General features: G+C 42.0%; 1 protein-coding gene across 4 annotated transcripts; it reads left to right on the top strand.

The window, feature by feature from the left end:
* Window positions 1-28: 28 nt before the first annotated feature.
* On the top strand, window positions 29-19,887 carry Elmod2 (ELMO/CED-12 domain containing 2). 4 transcript variants are annotated; one of them, NM_001170691.1, is made up of 9 exons: window positions 33-164; window positions 1,261-1,408; window positions 3,379-3,407; window positions 9,755-9,852; window positions 10,957-11,086; window positions 12,972-13,105; window positions 14,720-14,788; window positions 15,585-15,718; window positions 16,058-19,887. In NM_001170691.1, exons 2-9 carry the CDS (start codon window positions 1,267-1,269, stop codon window positions 16,201-16,203), a joined length of 882 nt encoding a protein of 293 aa, NP_001164162.1. In that variant the 5' UTR covers window positions 33-164; window positions 1,261-1,266; the 3' UTR covers window positions 16,204-19,887. The 4 variants fall into 4 exon arrangements, with proteins under 4 accessions (XP_006531043.1, NP_001164162.1, NP_848851.3 ...); NM_178736.5 differs by having other exon boundaries at window positions 33-169; XM_006530979.3 differs by having other exon boundaries at window positions 55-530; window positions 16,058-19,492.
* Window positions 19,888-21,548: the final 1,661 nt, after the last annotated feature.

Genomic DNA, 21,548 nt, shown 5'->3' with positions numbered 1-21,548 from the left:
CGGGGCGCGGAGCCAAGAGACACCCCGCCCCCGCAGCCTCCGTGCGGACTTCCGGGTCGCGGTGTTCGCAGGGAGCGCTCCACGTAGAGCGTCGTTTCCGTTGCCGGTGTTTGCAGCTGGGGAAACCGAGGCAGTGCCAGCTTCCCCCTAGTTCTTCCGCTCCTGTGAGGTGGCTGCTGTTTTATTTTTCTCTCACTCTGAGTTGCTGGCGTGCGGCTGCGCAAGCCTCGCTGGCGTCCCGCGGATAACCCGCAGGGTGCGGGGGCCGTCGGGGCTTTGTGCAGCGTTCCCGCGCGCGAGAGGGGCGGGACGGCGCGGTGCCCACGGGGCTCGCACTCGGTTTCCCGAGGCCCTGGGGCTCGGCGGGACGGCCTGCCTGCGCCTGGCACTTCTGCCCGCTTCGTCCCGACAAGCGCCGACGGGATGACTCATTTTAAAGATCCTGATCCGCGTGTCTGGCACCGACACCTGGTGCCTTGCCTTGCGGGGATTTCGAATTTGACAGCTCCTCGGGCCCGGGCGCAGAGAGGGTGTGTCTGCGAATCCCAGGGCTGGAGTTCCCGGTATCCCTCCTCCCCTTCGTTTAGCACCCGAAAAGAGTTTTATTGCAAGATCAGTTATATCAAGTGTATAGATTTTGTGGGGTTTTTTGTTTTTTAACCTCTTGGTGTCTCTGCCCTTCACCTACTGACTAGAACAATGATGAATTCGTCAGGATGCCATCTGCTCGGTTTCCCAACCTGTATGCTTCAGTTTGTAAGCCACTTGTAGTGTTTTCATTTGTCGGAGTCAGCTGACAGGGACAGCTGGGCGCGCTCTCAACCAAGGCTGAGAAGAGCTCATTTTTTGGGAAGCCACATCTGATGTGTGGTAGATTTGAAATTGTTGCTCGGTTGGTCCTTTTATTCTTGAACTTCTTTGTTCCAAGTTTCAAGGGATGAAAAACGGAAGTATGAATCCAAAATATTAAATATAATATTTGGCAAAAATGAAATGTGGTTATTCTTTTTAGCGATTAAATAATTTGGCCAGTTATTTGGCTACTTTTTACATTTTTTTTTCAAGTGACCATTTGGCAAATCATTATTTAAGCTGTTGTATGTTATTTCCTTGCCTGATGAATTAAACACTCACAAAATAGACACAATGGAATAATATATTTCATTATCATTTGGGGAGTTGGATCAACTTAATTTCTTTTTCAGTTTTATAATTCCAGTTTGAGACCGTTAAGCTTGTGTGTTTATATCCTCTTTCCAGGGAAACATGTTCGTGTCTCTGTGGGAGTTTTTCTATGGACACTTTTTCCGATTTTGGATGAAATGGCTCTTACGGCAGATGACTGGGAAATGTGAATTGCAGCGAATTTTTGACACCTATGGAGGGGCACAGAGGACCTACAGAATAGGTAATACCTTCAAAATAAAGAAAATTCAACATTAATTATAACCTAACTGAATTCTTCTGCTCACCCCATGGGAGTTTGATTTGAGCGAGTCACTGCAGCTGAGTTTCTTAAGCTTTGTGGTCTTTAAGTTCTTTTCATTCTACTACTGACTATTGAATTGAGCACTGAATATATAAAAAGAAACTTCCTAAAACATCCCATATGTATCCAAAAAACGAGCCTTTTGGGTGTCTTAAAAATGTATCAGTTATTATTCAGATTATATTTTCAATTGTTTACTAGAAAATTATTCTCTCTTCCATTTGAAATTTTTACACAAATGTATGAGGTAAAGATTGAAGAGTACCCCCTGGAGCTCGTGTCTCTAGCTGCATATGAATCAGAAGATGGCCTAGTCGACCATCAGTGGAAAGAGAGGCCCATTGGTCGTGCAAACTTTATATGCCTCAGTACAGGGGAACGTCAGGGCCAAGAAGTGTGGGGGGGGGGTGAGGGGGGAGGGCATGGGGGACTTTTGGGATAGTACTGGAAATGTAAATGAAGAAAATACCTAATTAAAAAAAAGATTGAAGAGTCAGTTATCTGTTTTCCTACTTTGAGGCCTCAATAATCAGTCTTCTCACTTTTGACTCTTATTTCTGAATGGACAGATTACTCATTGGTCCTAGGAAAGACTTTTAGAACCTACTTGGTCCAGGCTCACAGTGATGGCCACATGGTTCTGAGCACTTGAAGTCTGCATGATGTTAATTGAGTTGTGCTTTACCTGTAAGATACCCACTGGATTTCAAAGACTTATATGAAAAAATGTGTAAAGATGTATGATAATTGTATTTGTAATACAGTCAAGTGATAATATAAGTTGTTAGAGCAATAAAAATTGCATGTATTTTGTTTTAATATAGCTGTGGAAATGTCTATGGTATACATGGGGCTCAATTTGGCTTGTGTTATATTTCTGTCAAATGACAGTTTTTCAGTGTTTAATTGAAAATGTTGTTCTGACTTCAAACTCAGATGGCTGAGAAATGTGGTTTGAAGTTACTGTAGAAATGGTAAGAGAGACCTGGGCGGAGCCACAGCTCATGATGCTGTGTTAAGTAGAAAGTCAAGAATTAACCAGCTCCTATTTTGTGTTGATCAAAAATGCCTTGAATAAGGAATTGATGCTCTTTACGTCCAAGGGAGTGAGGTGTGGACAGCAGACCCTGTACCCAGGATGACAAGGAAGAATGGCAGAGTGTCTTGTGGCTGAATGAGGCATAAAGCACAATTCTGCACACACACACACACACACACACACACACCCCTGCACACACACTTGCTCAGAAGAACCAAGTGCCTCTTAACACAGACCTCTGCAGTCTGTACTGGTTGGCACTTTACAGTGTGGGGAAAGAGCATATTCAAAGGTTTACTTTGAGGCAAAAAGCATCTTTCTTACAATTCTCAAAAGGAGAGTGTTCTTAATAAATTCTTAAACTTTTTTTTAACAGACCAATACAAATGTTGCCATTCTTAGAAGAGAAACCAGGAATGCAGAGGCTATTCGCTCTTTGCCTAGTGAGAGGAGAGCTGGCAGACAGTCTGCTCCTTTGTTCTTGTACTGCTGAGTTGCGGGCCGCTTGCTCAGACTGACAGAGAAGAGGGTGTAGTGGGGGATATAGTCTTCAGATGAATTTCTGAGATCTTAGCAGTGGGCAAACACCCCCACTCTGGCGGTCTGCACAGAAACACACAGTTCTGGGAAAATTAGATTGTCACCAGCTTGGTACTGCATTTGGGGGATGATGGTTCCACCTTTTTCTCTATCCTGTAAGATTTTGAGATGATTGTTGTGTTGTTCATGTGGGAATTGTACCTTAAACTGCAGAAGTGATTTATCGTTGCTGTTATAGTTTTACTATTTGATTTTGGGTAATTCAGAAAATGTGTTCAAGTGGTAACTTTTTTTTTTTTTTTAATTTCAGAAAATTCCTTGACATATTCCAAGAATAAGGTAAGAGCACATTAAAATGCTAATTCTAGAAAACTTAACCTAAGTGTAGTTTTTTCTTTGAAAAGAACATTTTGATTTCAGGATTATGTTTACTGCCTTTGCTATGAGAAACTGTGAGTTAAGTGTTCTCATTTTAGAAATTGTAATCCTGTTTACAAAATACTTTCTCCATGTGTTTTGATGGACAGAAGAGGATTTCAACTCTGTGTCCTGTTCTGAGGTCCTACCTGTTGATTTTGTAGCAGCTTTGGTAGCTTTGGGGACCAGCATGTTAGGAAAGCCTTTCCCAAGACTGTGTCCTCAGGGTAGGTTGTGTGAGAGAAGAGCCAGGCAAATTTTGATCCAAAGTGAGTCCCAGCATACGATCCCTAGCAGTCAGCTTTTGCTGTATAAGAAACAAGCACAAGTCTGCGGAGCCTAAAGCAGTGTCATTGAGTGCTCATGCCCATGTGGCTCAGCTGCAAAGGCCTTTATCTTGTCGGTCTCATGTTCCCATGTCTGTTTCACTTGTCTTACTGTAGGTCACAGGTGCGGGTTCAGTGGGCAGTGAGGGAATGGTCTCACAGTAAGTCACTGGAGGCCCGCAGACTGCATCATCTCCATTTGCATCTGTGGGTTTAAATGAGTGGTTAAGTGCAAGACAAAAGATGCATTCTGAACAGCCCAAAGCTGTGGCAGGCGAGTGGTTGCATGGGAACTGGCTTGCATGGGAAGGAAAACCTGTCTGCCACATGTCAGCTGCAGCTCTTGATGTGTTACGTGGGAAACCAAGAATTAACCAGTTAGAATTTACTGTAAGATCACAGTGTTGTCTGTAAAAGAATTACTGGTATATATTATTTTGTGACATTTTTAGTTTAGCCATCTGTGTGCACATCTCTATTTTAGATATCCATATACATGTTTGCACTGGTCATAATGTAAAATATGAATCATAATAAAAAAACGTGGACATGATTCGGTCTGCTAGTGTTGGTAAGAGTTGCTGACTCACACTGGAATCGGAAGAGTTGGGTTCTGCAAGCTGACACACTTCGTTCTGGAGAGTAACTTCTAAAGTGGGTGCTTGTTATCTTAGGTACAGTCTTTCATTTATGAGTTATCTGTGTGAGAGTAACTCGCATCCACATCAGTGGACACTGGGCAGGGTATAGAGTTGCCTTTGTTCAGAATCCTAAACTGTGATTTGTTTTTTTTTCATGAGAATATGGCATCTGGAACTTTGAAAGTTTCTGCCCTAATTCTTGTTTAATTGCACACACACATGTGGTACCTGTTACTGTAATATAGCAGGCAGATCCCCACAGCAGCCTTTGATTGTAGGTACCTGCTTGGACACATTTTATTTCAGAGCTGTTACGGCAGGTCTCAAACTTAGTAGCCCCAGCATCCTGTGGTAGCCTGTTGGGAGTGAAGACACTGGGTTCCACCCCAGATGTCCTGATTCTGTTTCTGACTTGTTGGTTCCCCAGTGATGCTTGTTTCCTGCCGGTCAGGGCCCTGCTTGGAGGGATAGCCCTGTGTTCTGACTGTTCCTGCTCTCTCTGTAAGAAGCCATGTTTTCTCCACACAGACTGACTGATGCAGATCAAGTTGTGTTTCTTTGTGTCCTAAATCTTGGAATATTTGAGAATGAATTGTCCTCTGACAGGTGCTTTCCAGTGCCCTGAAAACTACTGTAAAAGTGTTACAGTTCCTTGTGCCGCACCCACACACCCAGCACTTATATCCTCTTTAATGCTTTGAGACCTTCCTGCACACCATCAGTGCTGCCCCAGTGCACCCCACTTGCTCCCCCTAGCGCATCCCCTTAGTTTCCCTTGTTGCTCACTGTTGCATCTAGCACTGCTCTTGCCCTGTGCTTCTGCTCCAAACCAGCGTACCATCTGTCATCAGCCTGTGTAGGCCTTGTGCCACTAGGGCCAAAGTGTTGGTTCTCCCTGTTAAAAGTTTACCTCACATCAGCTCCAGTTTCATTCAGTTCTCACCTCATGAGCACACTGAGCCTTCTCTACTTGGAATCATAAGTCCCACCCCCTGTCCTTTTTCCTCCTCCTTCTTCTTCTTCTTTTTTTTTTTTCAGTATCTTACTTCTTTATTTCTTCATTCTCTCCTGCTGCAAAGAAACAGCATGAAGCATAGTGTCTGTTGCTTACGGCCGTATCCCCAGCGCCTGCACTGACTCCCAGCAAGCAGCAGTGCTTTGAGGGTTAAGAAAACATAGACAGAGTGGGCAGTGCTGGCCCTTTTCCACATGAGCGTGTGGTTCTTGCTTCCTTTGCTTGTTCTGGTGGAGAAGGATCAGAAACTGAACTCAGCACCCACATATCAGCAGACCGAGGATAGGCTGGAGCAGCATCTGGGCTCTCAGAATTTATCAGTGGGATTATATAAATATATATATATATGTGTGTGTGTGTGTGTGTGTGTGTGGTAAATTAAGCTAAATGTAAGTAGGACAGGGGATCAGATATTGGCAAAATTTCAGCAAGGATTGGGTGACTACCATATGTTCAGATTCTGCCAGGGTTTCAATATTTGTAGGAGTAGTAAAATTGATGATGGACAATTATCAATAGGCAACAAAGAGCAATACAGAGCAGGAAGGACTGGACATGGCTTAGAGCAGTGGCTGCAACCTTCCCAAGTCTGCGTACAGCTCCTCATGTGGTGACTCCAACCATAAAATTATTTCATTGCTACTTCACAACTGTAATTTCACTACTATTATGAATTTTAATGTAAATATCTGATATGCAGGATATCTGATAATGCCATCCCTGTAAAAATGTCATTTGACTTCTAATGAGTCATGATTCACAAGTGAGATCCACTGGCTTAGAGTATTTTGGGACTCAACATGAGTGGATTAAATTAACAGGAAATAATATGCTAAGTTTTCAATTATTTAGTAGCTATTTAAAAATCTCACCTGAAATGTAAATGTTAAAGTTGTATTCTTATGATGTCACCATCAAAAAATAGAATATTGCTGTGTTTTTATTCTGTAAAGAGAATAACTAGCAATGCTACTGCTGTGTTTTTTATTCTGTAAAGAGAATAACTAGCAATGCCTAAGATTAACTCAAATCATAGCTGCTTTCTCTTCTTGAAGCCTCGAACTGAAGTTGTTTTGTCAATACATAGAAATGGGCTTGTCAGTTTAAACATGCAATTTGTATATTTCTTCAAGAGAATAATATTATTCTGATGTTGTGGATTTCCATTGACTATCTCAGTATTTTACTACATGAAAAGAAGTCTGGAAATTGTTTTGATTTTATTACTTTCTATTTTATTTATTGCTTGTCCCCTCATCAATACCTGTATCACCATTTTAGAAAGGCAACATAAGAGAGTGCATGTTGATAATATTGATGATAATGTAATTAAGCCAGTGAACACTATAAGAATATGAGAGAAAGCATCCGTGATACCCTTGTACATATTTAAATACTTTGCATTTCTAATGGTGAGTATGCATGCTTATCTCTGACAGCAATCTCAATATATGGTTCTGTTGGGTTGTAGACTGTTGGACAGTTGAACCGCCTTCTTTGTTGGTTAAACATCTTACTCCCTCAGTTACAGACTTGGACCTATTTATAGCTCTGTCCAATGGCTGCTAAACTGTGAAAATTTGTGGTATCTGGACTATAAATACTGTAGTAGTCCCATGGGTCAAAGAAAAATTTGGTGGGAAATAGACAAAATTGAACTGGAAACACAACATATCTACATTTGCTTAGCTCACCAAAGCAAACTTTAAAAGCCTAAACCAGTACAATCTGTTTGTACCTTTAGAAACCTGAAAAGTAAGCTGAAGAAGTTACAAGGCAGAAAAATCAATGAATTAGTAAAATAGACAAACGTGGGCATTGCCAACAAGCTCAGAAGCCAATCCGTTAAAAAGATTAGTAGCGTCAGTCACCTCTAGCCACTGATGAATTCTGCGAGAAAGCCAAGATTCCCAGTCTTAGGAAAGGTAGAACATAAGGCCCCAGAGCCTGGGTCACAGGTTCTGTGAGCAGCTTCATCCTGGGAAACCCTGTAGTTTCTGTGAAGTGGGAAAAGTTTGTGGAAAGCAGTTTGTCAACTAATATGAAAATAAAAGAATCTAGGTTGCCATATATTCAAGAAAAGAAATAAAATCTCCAATTTAAAATATTGTAAAACTCTGTAGCATTGGCCTATTTAGTTCTCTTTTAATAGATGTTTGGGCCCTTGTGCTTTTGAGTGTTTGCCTGTATGCACTGTGTCTGTGCTGTGTACATACCTGCTGCCCACAGAGGTAAGAAGAGGGCATCAGATTCTCTGGAGCTGGATTGTCAGGTGGTTGTGAGCCATCAGGTAGGTCCTGGAAACCAAACCCAGTCCTCTGCAGAAGTAGTGTTCTTTGCCATTGAGCCTCTCTCTAGCCTTGCTTAATTCTTACCAAACATTTATGGAAGAAGAAACAGTGCCACTGTTAACAGAAAGTCCTGGGAAATGGAGGGAAGACCCCCCCCCTTTTGAGTGCACACTAAAACCAAAGACCTATAAATAAAAAATACAACTCGGTGTCCTTTATGAACGTGATGCAAGAGTTCTTACAGAACATGAGCTGAGTGATCATAGAAACACATAAAAGGACACTGTTAGGATTAAAGTTTAAGTTCAGGGACTTCATCTATTACCACGGTAACAGAGTCGACAGGTACTGAAAAATCGGCTCATGATTAAAATCTATCCCACAATCCATTAAAGGTCGCCAGCGGACAATCTAGCTGACATCACAGAAGACATTAAACTTTGAAGGTTTAGTCACTTGTAGTTGGAAGCATGACAGATATGATTAGTTTCTCTGCTTCTATTCAGCATTTTACTGAAATCTTGGGGACCACAGTCAGCAAGGAAAAACAAAACAAAAACAAAACCTGAGACATAGTTGGCCAGAAAGAGCTACATGTATTAACAGAGATGTAGTCTGAGGATGTAGACAGTGCTGGGTCCCTGGAGGCCACTGCTATGTATTAATAAGTGGACTGAAATATTTGGCAGCAGGTTGCTCACTTCTGTCTGTATTAGCAGTGCACTTTTGGATCATCAAAGTGGAGTGCCAGCTACCGCAGCAGACAGATGCAAACCATCCAGAGAGTTCTAGTGAGACAGTTTTCAGTTCTAAACCTGTGGAGAAAGTTTTGAAAAGAAAAAAAAGCCTGATATTTATCAATTAAAAGACTCAGTGTTTCTAAATATGAATTCGAAAATTGATCTATGAATTTGTGAAGTTTTAGTGAAAATCTCATTGAATATATTGGAAAACTGTACTGGCTAGTTTTGTGTCAACTTGACACAGCTGGAGTTATCACAGAGAAAGGAGCTTCAGTTGAGGAAATGCCTCCATGAGATCCAACTGTAAGGCATTTTCTCAATTAGTGATCAAGGGGGAAAGGCCCCTTGTGGGTGGTGCCATCTCTGGGCTGGTAGTCTTGGTTCTATAAGAGAGCCGGCTGAGCAAGCCAGGGAAAGCAAGCCAGTAAAGAACATCCCTCCATGGCCTCTGCATCAGCTCCTGCTTTCTGACCTGCTTGAGTTCCAGTCCTGGCTTCCTTTGGTGATGAACAGCAGTATGGAAGTGTAAGCTGAATAAACCCTTTCCTCCCCAACTTGCTTCTTGGTCATGATGTTTGTGCAGGAATAGAAACCCTGACTAAGACAAAGGCATTGACAAGCTCAGTCTGCAAACTTATACAGAAATAGAAGAGTGGCCTGAGATAGCTCAAAATGATCATCTAAGACGGGTGTACTCAACAAGGTTTCCTACAGATAGAGGGTGTTATCAGACAGACCAGAGCAGACCTCAAAAAAAGAGCACCTTAATGTGCTGGCACGCACACTGCAGGAAGAAAAGCAGCCAGCAGTGGGTGCTAGGGAGCTGGAAGTGGCAGGGGTAGAAGGGTGGGCTTGGGAGGTGAGCAGGTGGTGCACAGAGAGACAGCTCCTAGAGACTGTTGCTACTCTTTTTAAAATTAATTTTAAGATTGTAACATCTTTTTTTGACAATTTCACAGATCTGTAGTGTTTCCCAGAATACTCTCCCTCTTACCCACTCTATCTCCTGGGTATGTGGGCCTCCTTGCCACCCCTCCCCCTCTTTTCTGACATCATCATTTGTTGTTTAATTATGATCACTTTTACGAGTGTGGGTAGGAGGCTTTTAGAAATCCACAAAGACTTAGATGACTCCAGCTTTGGGGAGGTCTGAAGTCAGTAGGATTTCTTTTTGCATTTTAAAGTTGTAAAGTTGCAAATACAGACTTCTCTATCAGCTCTTGGAGACTTCTCTCATGTATCTCCATCACTAGGTCCTACAGAATGCAACACGAGTTGCCCAGAGTGAACTGGACAGGTGTATAGCGAACATCATGAAGGAAAAGAACATCTGCTCCGAGAAGGACACAAGGTATGCTGACTCCCTCTGTGACTGATGTCGCCTGCTCTGCAGAGCCCTGCACAGTTGGACTGTGGTGCGGAAGGCTAGTGGGTGAGACAGCCCAGCTCTGTTATCCCCTGAGCATTGAGGCCCAGAATGCTGATATCTGCACAGGCTGCAGCCGCAAAGCTGGGCCCTCCCACTCCATCCCTGAGGTCAAATAATTAGCTGGCAGCTGTCCTTCCTGCCCTTCAGGTTTTGGTGTCTCTTTGCTGTTCAGGTCAGGCCCTCCCATAGCCCTCTTGTGTGTGTCACATGTTCTGCTGAGTCCTTACACTGTCCTCTGTCCTTCATGCACAGGCTGCACTGCCCATCTGTAGGCTGGGGACTCTTGTTCTGTAAGAGTCACCAAGTAGCTGGCCAAACAGATGCTAGGCACCCTGATGAGCAACGGTACACTGAAGGCTAGATGTCTTCTGTGTTATAATAAATGACATTAGTTGATACATAAGTAAGGGAGGTGAAGGGTGGCTTTGGGGATGTGACAGCAGTTAGGAAATGAACCCTTGGGGTAAGAGGCCACAACCCCAGCAGGGAGTTGGTGCTGTGCAGACTGGTCTGAAGGTCATTTCATAGACAGGGTGAGGCTTGAAGGTCTTCCAAACTGTTGATGGATTAGAATTTGAAGTGCTCTAGCTGAGAACTAAAGGTTAGTGTGCTGTTACTATAGTACAGTCACTGTAAAAAGCATGTAGCTCCAGGGAAAGCAAGCTACTGTACTCGGGGAAACTGAGAGAACTTGTCATGGGTTGTTTTGAATACACTTTAAATTATTAGAGATGTTGCAAAGTGACAATAAAGATTTGGGCTGTGTGGACATTTCAGAGAAAATATGTTGAGTGGTGTCTTGTGATGGAGTCAGTCACACGGTGCATGCTGTCTAGGCCTTGTTTTATCACAGCCCCGAGTGATGCTCTGCACAGCCTTGGGTGCTTAAGGAGGCTCTTCGGTGCACCTTGAGTTAAGTCAGAAGCGGAAACCCACTTCCTAAATAGATGTGTGACGCCCCCCCCCCCCAGGCTTTGCTTTATTGTGATAGACATTCTGATTTAAACAATGGTTTTACCCTTTCAGTTTTCAGATCTGCATGCGGACGTGCTTACTGCAGATAACTGGCTATAAACAGCTCTACCACGATGTAGAAAATGTGAGGAAAAAGCCCTATGACTCTGCCAATGCACAGCACGAGAAGATGCTCCTCAAGGTGAGCCTGGCGCAGGGCGCAGGGTGCAGGGCGGGAGCTGGGTGCACTCTCCAGCCTCGCTTGCCTTCCTGCTTGTTTGCCTATTGAAGCATTTGTTAGAGTTCATAAATAGGGAAAGATTGTTGGTCACCAGCTTAGTTGATAAGCATCTTTAAAAACATATTCACAGGAAGAAAAGGAGAGAGCACCTTCCTGTCTCCTGCTTCTGCTGTGCAAGTGTGTGAGGCTGTAGTCGCACCCATATCTAATGTAGCAAACCGGCCTGCGGCTTATATGAACCGGGGTTCTCCAGGGAGGCAGGCTGGGGCTGAAAAGAGAGAAACTAGATGGTCGAGAGAAATAATAGAGCCAAGACAAAGGTTCTGATCAAGGCCCAAGAGTTTATTAAGAGACCATGCTTATAAGGGGGAAGACCCCCCCCCCCATGCCAGGCTTCTTGACTAACCAGGCTGGCCGCTTATTCAGGAATCTCAGGAAAACAGGTTCAGCCTCTAGGCAGGTGGCAGAAGAGCAGGGCAGTTGTCACTTTACAAAGGAGCCAGCCAAGTAGGAAGGCTGCACTGCTGGTGGCCCCACCTCAGTGGTGGCCTGGTCTATACCAGCCCGCTTCAGGCATCTAAAGGCTGAGGCTAGAGAAAGAGCTGTGCAGTGTGACCCTTCACTGGAGGAAAAGACTGCAAGGCCTGGGGGCTGGGCTGACTTGCTGTGCGTGCTGACTCTCTGGAGCCAGGACAGCTCTGCCTCCTGCCTGCCTGTTTCCGCACAGTTCACACTGTGCAGGAGGATTAAAGCTGTGGTTTTAACTGTTTTCTTTCATTCTTTTACACTTTTACTCTCTCTTTCCATTCTGTCCCTCTCTCCCTCCTGCCTCAGTCCTCTCCAGTCTCCTCCCTCCTCACCATGTTCATGAAGCAGGGGTTTCCTGATGACATTTCATACAGCTTTAACGTAGACTCCCTATGTGTCCCTCTGTACTGGCTGGTTTTGTGTGTCAACTTGACACAGCTGGAGTTATCACAGAGAAAGGAGCTTCAGTTGAGGAAATGCCTCCATGAGATCCAGCTGTGGGGTATTTTCTCAATTAGTGATCAAGGGGGAAAGGCCCCTTGTGGGTGGGGCCATCTCTGGGCTGGTTGTCTTGGTTCTATAAGAAAGCAGGCTGAGCAAGCCAGTAAAGAACATCCCTCCATGACCTCTGCATCGGCTCCTGCTTCCTGACCTGCTTGAGTTCCAGTGCTGACTTCCTTGGTGATGAACAGCAGTGTGGAAGTGTAAGCCGAATAAACCCTTTCCTCCCCAACTTGCTTCTTGGTCATGATGTTTGTGCAGGAATAGAAACCCTGACTAAGACAAGTGGTAAAGATTTTATTTATTTAAAACTAAATTATTTTTTCTTTCAAAAATTAAAATTTTATGAAATAGTTACACACACCTATCTCTTGAGTTATATTAATATTATTCCATGATCCCCTCTCTCAGAATTAATTTTCCTTTATTCCTTTCCTTTCCTCCCTCCCCGCTCTCTCTTTTTATTAAAAAGTAACCACCCAGCATTACAGCATAGCCTATTCAAGCCTAATATGGGTCTGTTTATTCAAGACTGCTCTTCCCAAACAATTTAATGTTAGTATACATTTATTGGTTATTAGACACAGGTCATTGCTCTAGATTACTGTGGTATTTGCTTTTAAAAAATGATTCTTCACAACAGTCATTCTAGATACACTGTGTTTTAAATACAGTCCTTGTCGGTCTTAGAATCTGCATATAAAGGTTGTTGAACTTCAGGTATTCAATTATGAATTAGATAAACTAAGGTAAGGAAAATGTCCCAGTAAACCAAGAATATTACTATTATTTGTAACAAAAAAGCATGTTTGTGCAGCTTTGGAGTCTTCTGATGCCAACGAAAAAGTTGACGGCCCGGATCTCCAAGCAGTGGGCAGACATTGGTTTCCAAGGTGACGATCCCAAAACAGACTTCAGAGGCATGGGCATACTCGGACTGATCAATCTCGTGTAAGTCAAAATAAAGTTTCTTATTTCTTGGCTGAACAAAATTCTGCAGTTGCTTCATATTAACTCTTAAGTTTTCATAGGTATAATGCGCATGTTTGCTAGTGTGTTGACAACATTCAAAGACATTGTGTGTGTTTGTGTGTGTGCACGTGTGCATATGCACGTACGTGTGCCGAGTTTGTCTCTTGTGTGCATGTCTGTGTGTGTGTGCACAACTGTCTGTGTGTGTGCGCATGTCTGTGTGTGTGTGTGCATGTTTGTGTGTGTATGTGTGCATGTTTGTGTGTGTATGTATACTTCCAGTGCCTTCCCCTTCCTGTGTCTTTCTGCCTCACTTTTGACATCTGCTTAACAGTCATGACCACCCCTTTCTGGTTTTGTCGTCTTGTTTCCACTGTGTGGACTCTGATTCCATTTGGGGCAACACCCAGGTTAGGTGACATGCTCCTCACTACCTCTGGCCCTGACCTGAACCCTGAGTCCAGGCTATAACAACCTGCCTGTTCCCTCAGCATTTAGGCTACATGCATGCAATCCCAGATATGCAATATAAATCACAACTGATAGTCAGCACTCTTCCAGTAAGCAAGAGGAAGATCAAGTTCTTATACCAGTGGTTCTCTACTTGTGGACTGTGACCCCTTTGGGGGCAGCATATCAGATATTTACATTATGATTTATAACAATAGTAAAATTACAGTTCTGAAGTAGCAATGAAACACTTTTATGGTTGGAGCCACTCTGCTAGATAGCTATACAGGTGTATACACCATCGTGTTTGAGTTTATCTGTGATCGTGACTTACAAATTGTAACTGATGTTGAGAATGGGAAGCCAGTAGGTTTTTTTTTTTTTGGATAATTTTTAATGTGAAAAAAATCTGAATTGAACTAAACTAATGCTGAGAAAATTGTTTAGGTCAATGTGGGTAAAGCTGTTGGGGAAAGGATATGCCATAATGAGATTTCAAGATCTATGCTATTTTAAATTATAAAAGCATGCATGTTTTGGCAATGCCTAAAGCTTAATAGTTCTATGTAGTTCTGCTTCCTAAAGATAAATCACACAGTAAGTGACTTCCCTGCCTCCACTGGAAGAGACTCCTACTGAGCCTGGGGTAACGTGACAGAGTCTGACTCTAGACTGTGCGGAGGGGTCTTGGTGTACCTCTGATGACCTGCAGTTTCTTCACTGTATTTAGAGCATAGGCTGATGTGAAGATGGCCAGCATCCACGTCCATTAGTGATGATCTGCTTGTCAGCAGTGTGTTACAAGCGCGCACTCTAGCGTGGCAGAGAGGACAGACAGTGAGGAGAGTGGCCCGGCAGCTGCACTTTCGTATTGGACAGGATGAGAGTTGGCAGATTTCAGAACTGTTCTTTTGTAAGCAAATAGGACATCCCTTTGTAGGTGATTTCTCTGCTGAAATGGTCTTGCCAAGAGCCAGTCTGTCTGTGGTCCTTATTTAATCAGGTGCCATCAGGTGCCTTGAGGTGGAGATGGTGGAGCTGTGGCAGCGAGGGCACGGTCTGACAGTGCACGTGCCTGCTCTGAAGTATTTACCCTGCTTTTGGTGGGACATCTCGCTTCATCATTTCCCTTGACTTGTTTAGGTATTTCAGTGAAAACTACACCAGCGAAGCGCATCAGATTCTCTCCCGCTCAAATCACCCCAAATTAGGGTAAGCTGGGCAAACAAAAAAACTAGACTCTTGAAGTGAAAATGACTGTATATTTCAAAATGTATCCTAAAATGATGTTATTTTAATGATTGAAACTGCAGAAAGGATAATATAAACTATTTTAAGGAAAAATGATCATAAGTGTTCTATGTATTCCAAAATAAATTTTATCACATGATGTAGTTTATAAAACAAAGATAAGGGCTCATTTTTTTTTTTCAAGGACTATTTCAAAGTAGAAGGAGAAACTTAGGAAAATCTGAGTTAGCTTTGAAAATAGTAAAGAAAATGCAAATTGAGCCCTTGTTATTAGCTTTATATTGCTTTGTATATAATAACTAGAACAATAAAGCATGGTGTATATGGGTGTCCCTCATTGTATTTAAATGTTGCAGTCAGAACTTTTATTTTTACTTCTTAGCTTCTATTCAGAAAACAACAGTCTTCAAAAAAACAAGCACTTTGCGGGGCGGTGGTGGCGCACGCCTTTAATCCCAGCACTTGGGAGGCAGAGGCAGGCAGATTTGTGAGTTCAAGGCCAGCCTGGTCTACAGAGTAAGTTCCAGGACAGCCAGGGCTACTGAGAAACCCTGTCTTGAAAACAAACAAACAAACAAAACAAAACAACAAGCACTTTGATCTTTCTCACTGTCTGAGTTCAGAGAGGTTACTGCAAAGTAGGCCCTGTGTCAGGAGTGCAGTAGAGACAGTTTGGAGTGGACTAATGAGCTCTTTACATGCTGTAAGCTGTTACGAGCGTCAGCTAGCTGTGTAACTGGCAATGTTTCTGACGTAGGTATTCTTATGCAATAGTTGGAATCAACCTTACAGAGATGGCTTATAGCTTACTGAAGAGCGAGGCCCTGAAGCTTCACCTCTACAACTTTGTCCCTGGGGTACCAACGATGGAGCACTTCCACCAGTTTTACTGTGAGTATCGGGGTCAGAACCAGACCTGACCAAGAGCAATTCTAACACTCAGCGAGGCAGAATATAGAGCTTTTAACCTAATGCCTCTGAATACAGAGTTTATGCTTATCATTTTATTGTTTAAGATCTTTGCTATCCAAGAGAATAATGGAAGATGATCTCTAAGTGCACTTTAAACATTACTGTCTATATTTGAACTCAGATTGTCTGGCTGGTGTGACAAGCAGCCTTATTCACCAAGCTGTCTCCCTGACCCAAGATGCGTATATACTTTCTGAAGATGGTCTAAATAGATGATTTTACTCCTGTGGACATGTATTTGTGTGTTTTTACTTGCAGGTTACCTTGTCTATGAATTTGACAAGTTTTGGCTTGAGGAAGAGCCAGAAAGCATTATGTACTTCAACTTGTACAGAGAGAAGTTTCACGAGCGGATCAAAGGACTCTTGATGGATTGCAATGCTGTGCTCACTTTGAAAACATGAACCATCCGTGTATCTTCACTTTCTACCACATTTTGCACACACAACAGAATTTATATGTTATTATAGAAATTATCTGATTAACTACACTCATATAATTTCCTACAAAAATACTTCAGAAACTCTATTTAAGAAAGCTAGCGGACAATCAGTGTATGTTTACAGTTGTTTATACACTGTTCTCCAAAGGTCCCTTACCCTTCCAAAGAGCCCTTCCGGAGGTACATGAACTACAGTTTGGAACTTGGGTCTTAGCCTGTTAGTTTAAAAGTATAAATCAGGTATATTTATAGTTAGCCAATTGATCACAATGTGCACAAGTCTGTTGTCATTTTATGTGTGGTGCTCCCAAGCTGGTGTCTTTTTGAAAATTCTGCAGGGTCATTGTTTGCTCTGGAAGTGGCTTTTGAATGCCCTTTGTCTTTTTATTTCTAGGCAAATCAGCACAGGGTGCCCTCTGAGGCTTTCTTTGTGTCTTTAGCTCTTGTCAAGATGTCCTGTCCTTGGAGCAGAGGGCACATGACTCTGTCAGGGAAGGTGGACAATCATGGCTTCCTTTTGATTTTTCTGGTCACTGACTAAAGAACCGAGACGTGGCAGTACTGATGGCTGCTTCTTACTTATAAGTAGCCCGTGTGGGAGGTTTTATCCTAAGGAGTCTAGGCATTTACTCCAGGTCAGTATTTGTTTTTATCAGCTGTAGAAGGAACCTTCCTCAGAGCCCCCTGGGAGAACCCCGCCTGTGTGTTTAGAAAGGAGGTGCCTCTGCTGAGAAAATCTGGACTGCATTTGAAACATAGTTTCTTTTTCGATAAAACTGTCTTTGAAACTTACACAAGAAGAAAACCGAGAGCTTTTTAGACATCTGTTCCCTATCATTGGTGTGTTTGACCTGCTGTTCACTTTTGCTTGCCCTTGATTTGACTCTGGTGTTTCTGGGTAATATTGTAGGGACCTGGGTTAGTGGGCTGGGACATGCTACCATAGCCTGGATCATGACTGTGCATTTTTGTATAGCTTTATTCTCCAAAGTCTCAGGAGGGCAGCAAGTATTGTCGAGGATTCTATGTGAGGGGATTCTAATGGGGTGGTTTCCTCTTGGCATGCTTTAGCAATTTGTTCTCAGAGCAAAACAAAAAGAGCCTAAAGATAAGAAAGATGATTGGACTTAGAAGCACTGAGTACGTCCCGTGGAAACCAGTCTACAACATGATAGGTTAACCTAAAACATGGTGCTGTTTTGCACATCTTTTAATATCAGGTATTTAAAGACTAGCTTGTGTGATAGCGGAAAGTTTGCTGTTTTCTCACAATTTGTTCATGTTTTCTGTCAAGCCTGTCTTCCCACTTGTGGGGTTGGGGGGAGAGAGCAAGCATGAGAAAGTCATGTGCAGTACGGATGTCCCATCAGAGAGCCACAGCTGGAGTGTTGTATAGCACTGTGTTGCAGAGCATGGGTTCAAATTGCTTTTCCTTAAGGAAGATAAAACTTTTTTTAAAAGTAGCTTTGTTTTATAATACTAGAAAGGATTCAGCTTTTCAGTATTATAGGAATTTAATAATTGATTTCTTATAGGGGACTTGTTGACCCTGGTAATACAGTAATTTCATTTTTGAGAAATCTTTTGTCACCCAGGTTTTAGGATGCATTGTGTACCAAAACCCTAACAAGGAGCCCATGGTTACCATTGTTGTCCACTGTATTATAGTGTGAAGTCCTCCATGGAAAGCAGCTGTGTTAGTCTTTAACTTTTGTGCTAAAAGTACTTATGCATGTATTTTAATCTTTGAGCAGCCTAGATCTTGAACTGATTTAACTCTTTATCAGCATATGTAACAAAAAGCATACTTGAAGTATGAAAGAGGAAGTAATAATAATAATAATAAGTAATTATTTTCTGGCAGAAAAAAATCTCTAATGATGTTAAGAACATATTGTCATGGTTTGGTTAATGTCACAGTCCTTAAATCCTCCTTTGTACATTACAGATATTGTTTGTTTTTTTTTGTTTGTTTGTTTATTTGTTAAAATTATCATTAGCCATTTCAGATAATTATATAGTGAACTGATGTGTTAGCCAATTCCAGCTTCAAAGTTCTGATCTTCTGGGAGCTTGACTGTCACTAGTTGTATACTAGAATGGTTCCCTTACTTGCAGCAGACATCAGAACTTCATGCAGTTTTAAAACGCATGTTTAGATGCTCCCCTGTGTCTAGGACTTGTAAAATTACAATGTAGCAATTGGTAGTAATGGCATTGAAGTACAAGAAAGTTACGTTATTTTAGATTAAATCCAGTAGAATCGATGTGGAGATGGATTCTTGTACATGTGACGATGAAAATATTTCACCAGTGACAAGAGCAGCATAAGAATAGAACCACAACATTTAACAGTTGAGATGCTCTGAAAGACAATCTTTTAAACATGGGAGACACTTGGGTATCATGGATCCTAGACCAGGCTCTTTGTAAATAAATGTAACAGTACAGGTAGGTATAAAAATGAACTAGCACCATTTATAGTTCAAAACTCAGACTGTTTTTCTAAAAAATTTCTTCCCTGTTTATTCTTCCTTTCTATTTTATAGCTACTTAGATTTGTGTTACTTTTTATGGAAATGTATGCAGCGTTTATTCTTCCCTCAGTGTTAGCCATCATTCATATCATTCTGTCCCTTGAGAATATTCAGCAAAAGGGATTTTGATTACAGGTTTTGCTCAAAGAAAAACAATTTCTTGGGTGTGAAAAGCAGCTCTTCATTTCTGCAGCAGAGGGGAGCAACAGCATAGAAGATGGAGCTTTGCCTAGGAAGGTGATGGTTTATTATTGTGCTCATAACTGGGGGCCACAGCTGCATCCCCAGCACAGGTGCTCTACTCTAATCCACAAAGGATGGTGCATCTGGGGAGGCTTTGTCGTCACGTTCATGTGTACTGCCTCTCCACACAAATGGCTTTTAAATGAAGATGGCTCTTTCACACTCTGAGAAAGATCATGATGTGTATTTTTGTTTTCTGTCTCCAATTTTTGATGAGATAAAAGTTTAAATGTAGTGGAGGTAGGACCCAACAACCACATTGACGTTGGTAGAGTAGTTCTATGTTTTGTTAAAAGTACTGACAAATATTTAAGTTGTAGTGTTCCCTGGAGGGAAAGCACCAGTTGGTAACTTAAATTTTTGTCTCTTTTGCATCAAGCATTTGAATTTCATGTAAAAGCAATAGTGTGAGATGTGACGTCCTTTTGTTTGTGATGTTAAGTGAGAGAATAAAATCACAGCTGAAACTGTTGAAAGCCTTTCTGTGGATGCTTGAGCTGCCCCTCATCCCTATTTAAGTCGTTTGAGTTCAGGAAACAATGCTTGCTTAAGTTACAGGTGAGTTGTAACACACAGACTTGTGACTCTTAAATCACTTTGTAATTATATAAGATGATATTGGCTCAGAGTAAGTGGCTCTGAGACTCAAAGTATATTTTACAAGAAGCCACCATTTCACCCAAACTCATCCCATTCCACCCCGTTTTCACCAAAGGTAGAAGTGATTCATACACACATTTTCCTTTACAATGTTTCCTGGTTCTATTTATATACTAATACTCAATTTGTACAGTTGCATGGCATTCCAGTATGTGCTTTTGTAGATGTATTTTATTTTGAAATAATAAACTCTTCATAGAGCAGTCTAGATAAAGCTATTGCAGCACTCATTAACGTTACTGTAACTATAAACACTTCTAGCAGAAAATAGGATGAAGACTGAAGACCGTGCAACCCCCTCACATGTTTTTATAGAGAAGAGCAGAGTAAGTGAAAACAGACAGTTAAAGATGAGGGTGCGGAAAGCAGATGGATTATAGATATACTGTAGGATGACAGATTATAGACATACTATAGGATGACATAGACATACTGTAGGATTGATATCAGTAGTTGGGAGTCTGGTCCAAGTGTTTCCAGGTTCTTGGCATCTTAACAGTGAGGTAAAGGTGCACAGAGATTTTAAAAATTGCAAGATAACTTTCTTCAGAGCAATCCTGGGGCCTCCAGGTTTTTGTCCAGGACAGCTTTACTATAGGCTTTAAGATTTAAAAGGCCCGGTTTCCAGGTGGCATAGTTTGGGTGCTTCTCTTGCTTGACAGACTTAGATTACAGAAGACTTTGTTCGGTGTGCATACTCCTTCCTGAATGCATCTAACGTTAAGCGTATTTTATTAGTTACTGTTCGATTGCTGTGAAGAGACACCATGACCAAGGCAACTTATGAAAGAAGGCGTTTGGGGGCTTGTTTACATTTTCAGAGAGTCCATCATCATGGCAGAGCATGTGGCAGCAAACATGCAGGCCTAGCAGTAGAGTAGTAGCTGAGAGCTTATATCTGACACACAAGCACAAGGCAAAGAGAGCTAACTGGGAATGTTGATGACTTTGAAACCTCAAAATCTTTTGTGACACACCCCCTCCAACAAAACCACACCTCTACCAAGGACACTTCTAACCCCGATCCCCAAAATGGTTCCGAATTGCAAATTCTCCCTCAACCACACAAACACGTGTCCAATTGTGCATAGGTGCAATGGCAGTAGGGGGTGGGCCTCCCTAAAAGCTGATTTAGAGGGCACAGTTTGCCCTATTGCATATGCACACAAAACCAGTTTAAGCCATGGCCTGCCTCCTGGCCTCCAATGCCTGTATATAACTGTAGTGCAACTGACAGGAATCTAAGTGGTGGTTAAGAGAAGGGGGAACTTACTGCACTGTTTGGAATGGAGTGTGCACAGCTTGATGCAGGTGAGGATCATAAAGGATTGCCTGGTGTGTGTGTGTGTGTGTGTGTGTGTGTGTGTGTGTGTGTATGTGTCCCATACCAAGTAGAGTCCTGGGCTGCTAGCTATTGTTTGTGCTTGGGCTTCAAGACCAACAGATGTTTAAAAGTTTGCTTTTTAAGCCCAAATGCTAATAAACTGGTGAGACTAATCAAGAATAAAAGGGAAGAAAATAATGTCAAGGATGAAATATGGGGCATTGCTACAGATCCTACAAATAGTGAAGTGAAAATATATGAAGAATAATTCTGTCAAAACTTGAAACTTAGATGAACTACAAAATTTTCTTTAAAACTGACTTATCAAAAATACAAAAAGGAAAAATGATAGTCCTAGAACCATTAAGCTTAGCTACCGAGGAAATAAACTTTCTATTGAAAACTCTACTTGATGGAGAGTTAAATAATACTTTGAAATGGTATTAAACAACAGTAGCGCTACACGTAAGGCAGAGTCTGCAATCTGTGAGGCTGCTTTAGTTTTGTTGCCTCAAAGAACAGTATGAAAAGAATACATTTTAT

The sequence above is a fragment of the Mus musculus genome, chromosome 8, assembly GCF_000001635.26.
Source record: "Mus musculus strain C57BL/6J chromosome 8, GRCm38.p6 C57BL/6J".
NCBI lineage: Eukaryota > Metazoa > Chordata > Mammalia > Rodentia > Muridae > Mus > Mus musculus.
Note: the sequence above shows the minus strand (reverse complement) of the source record. Positions and strands in the feature narration are given on the sequence as shown.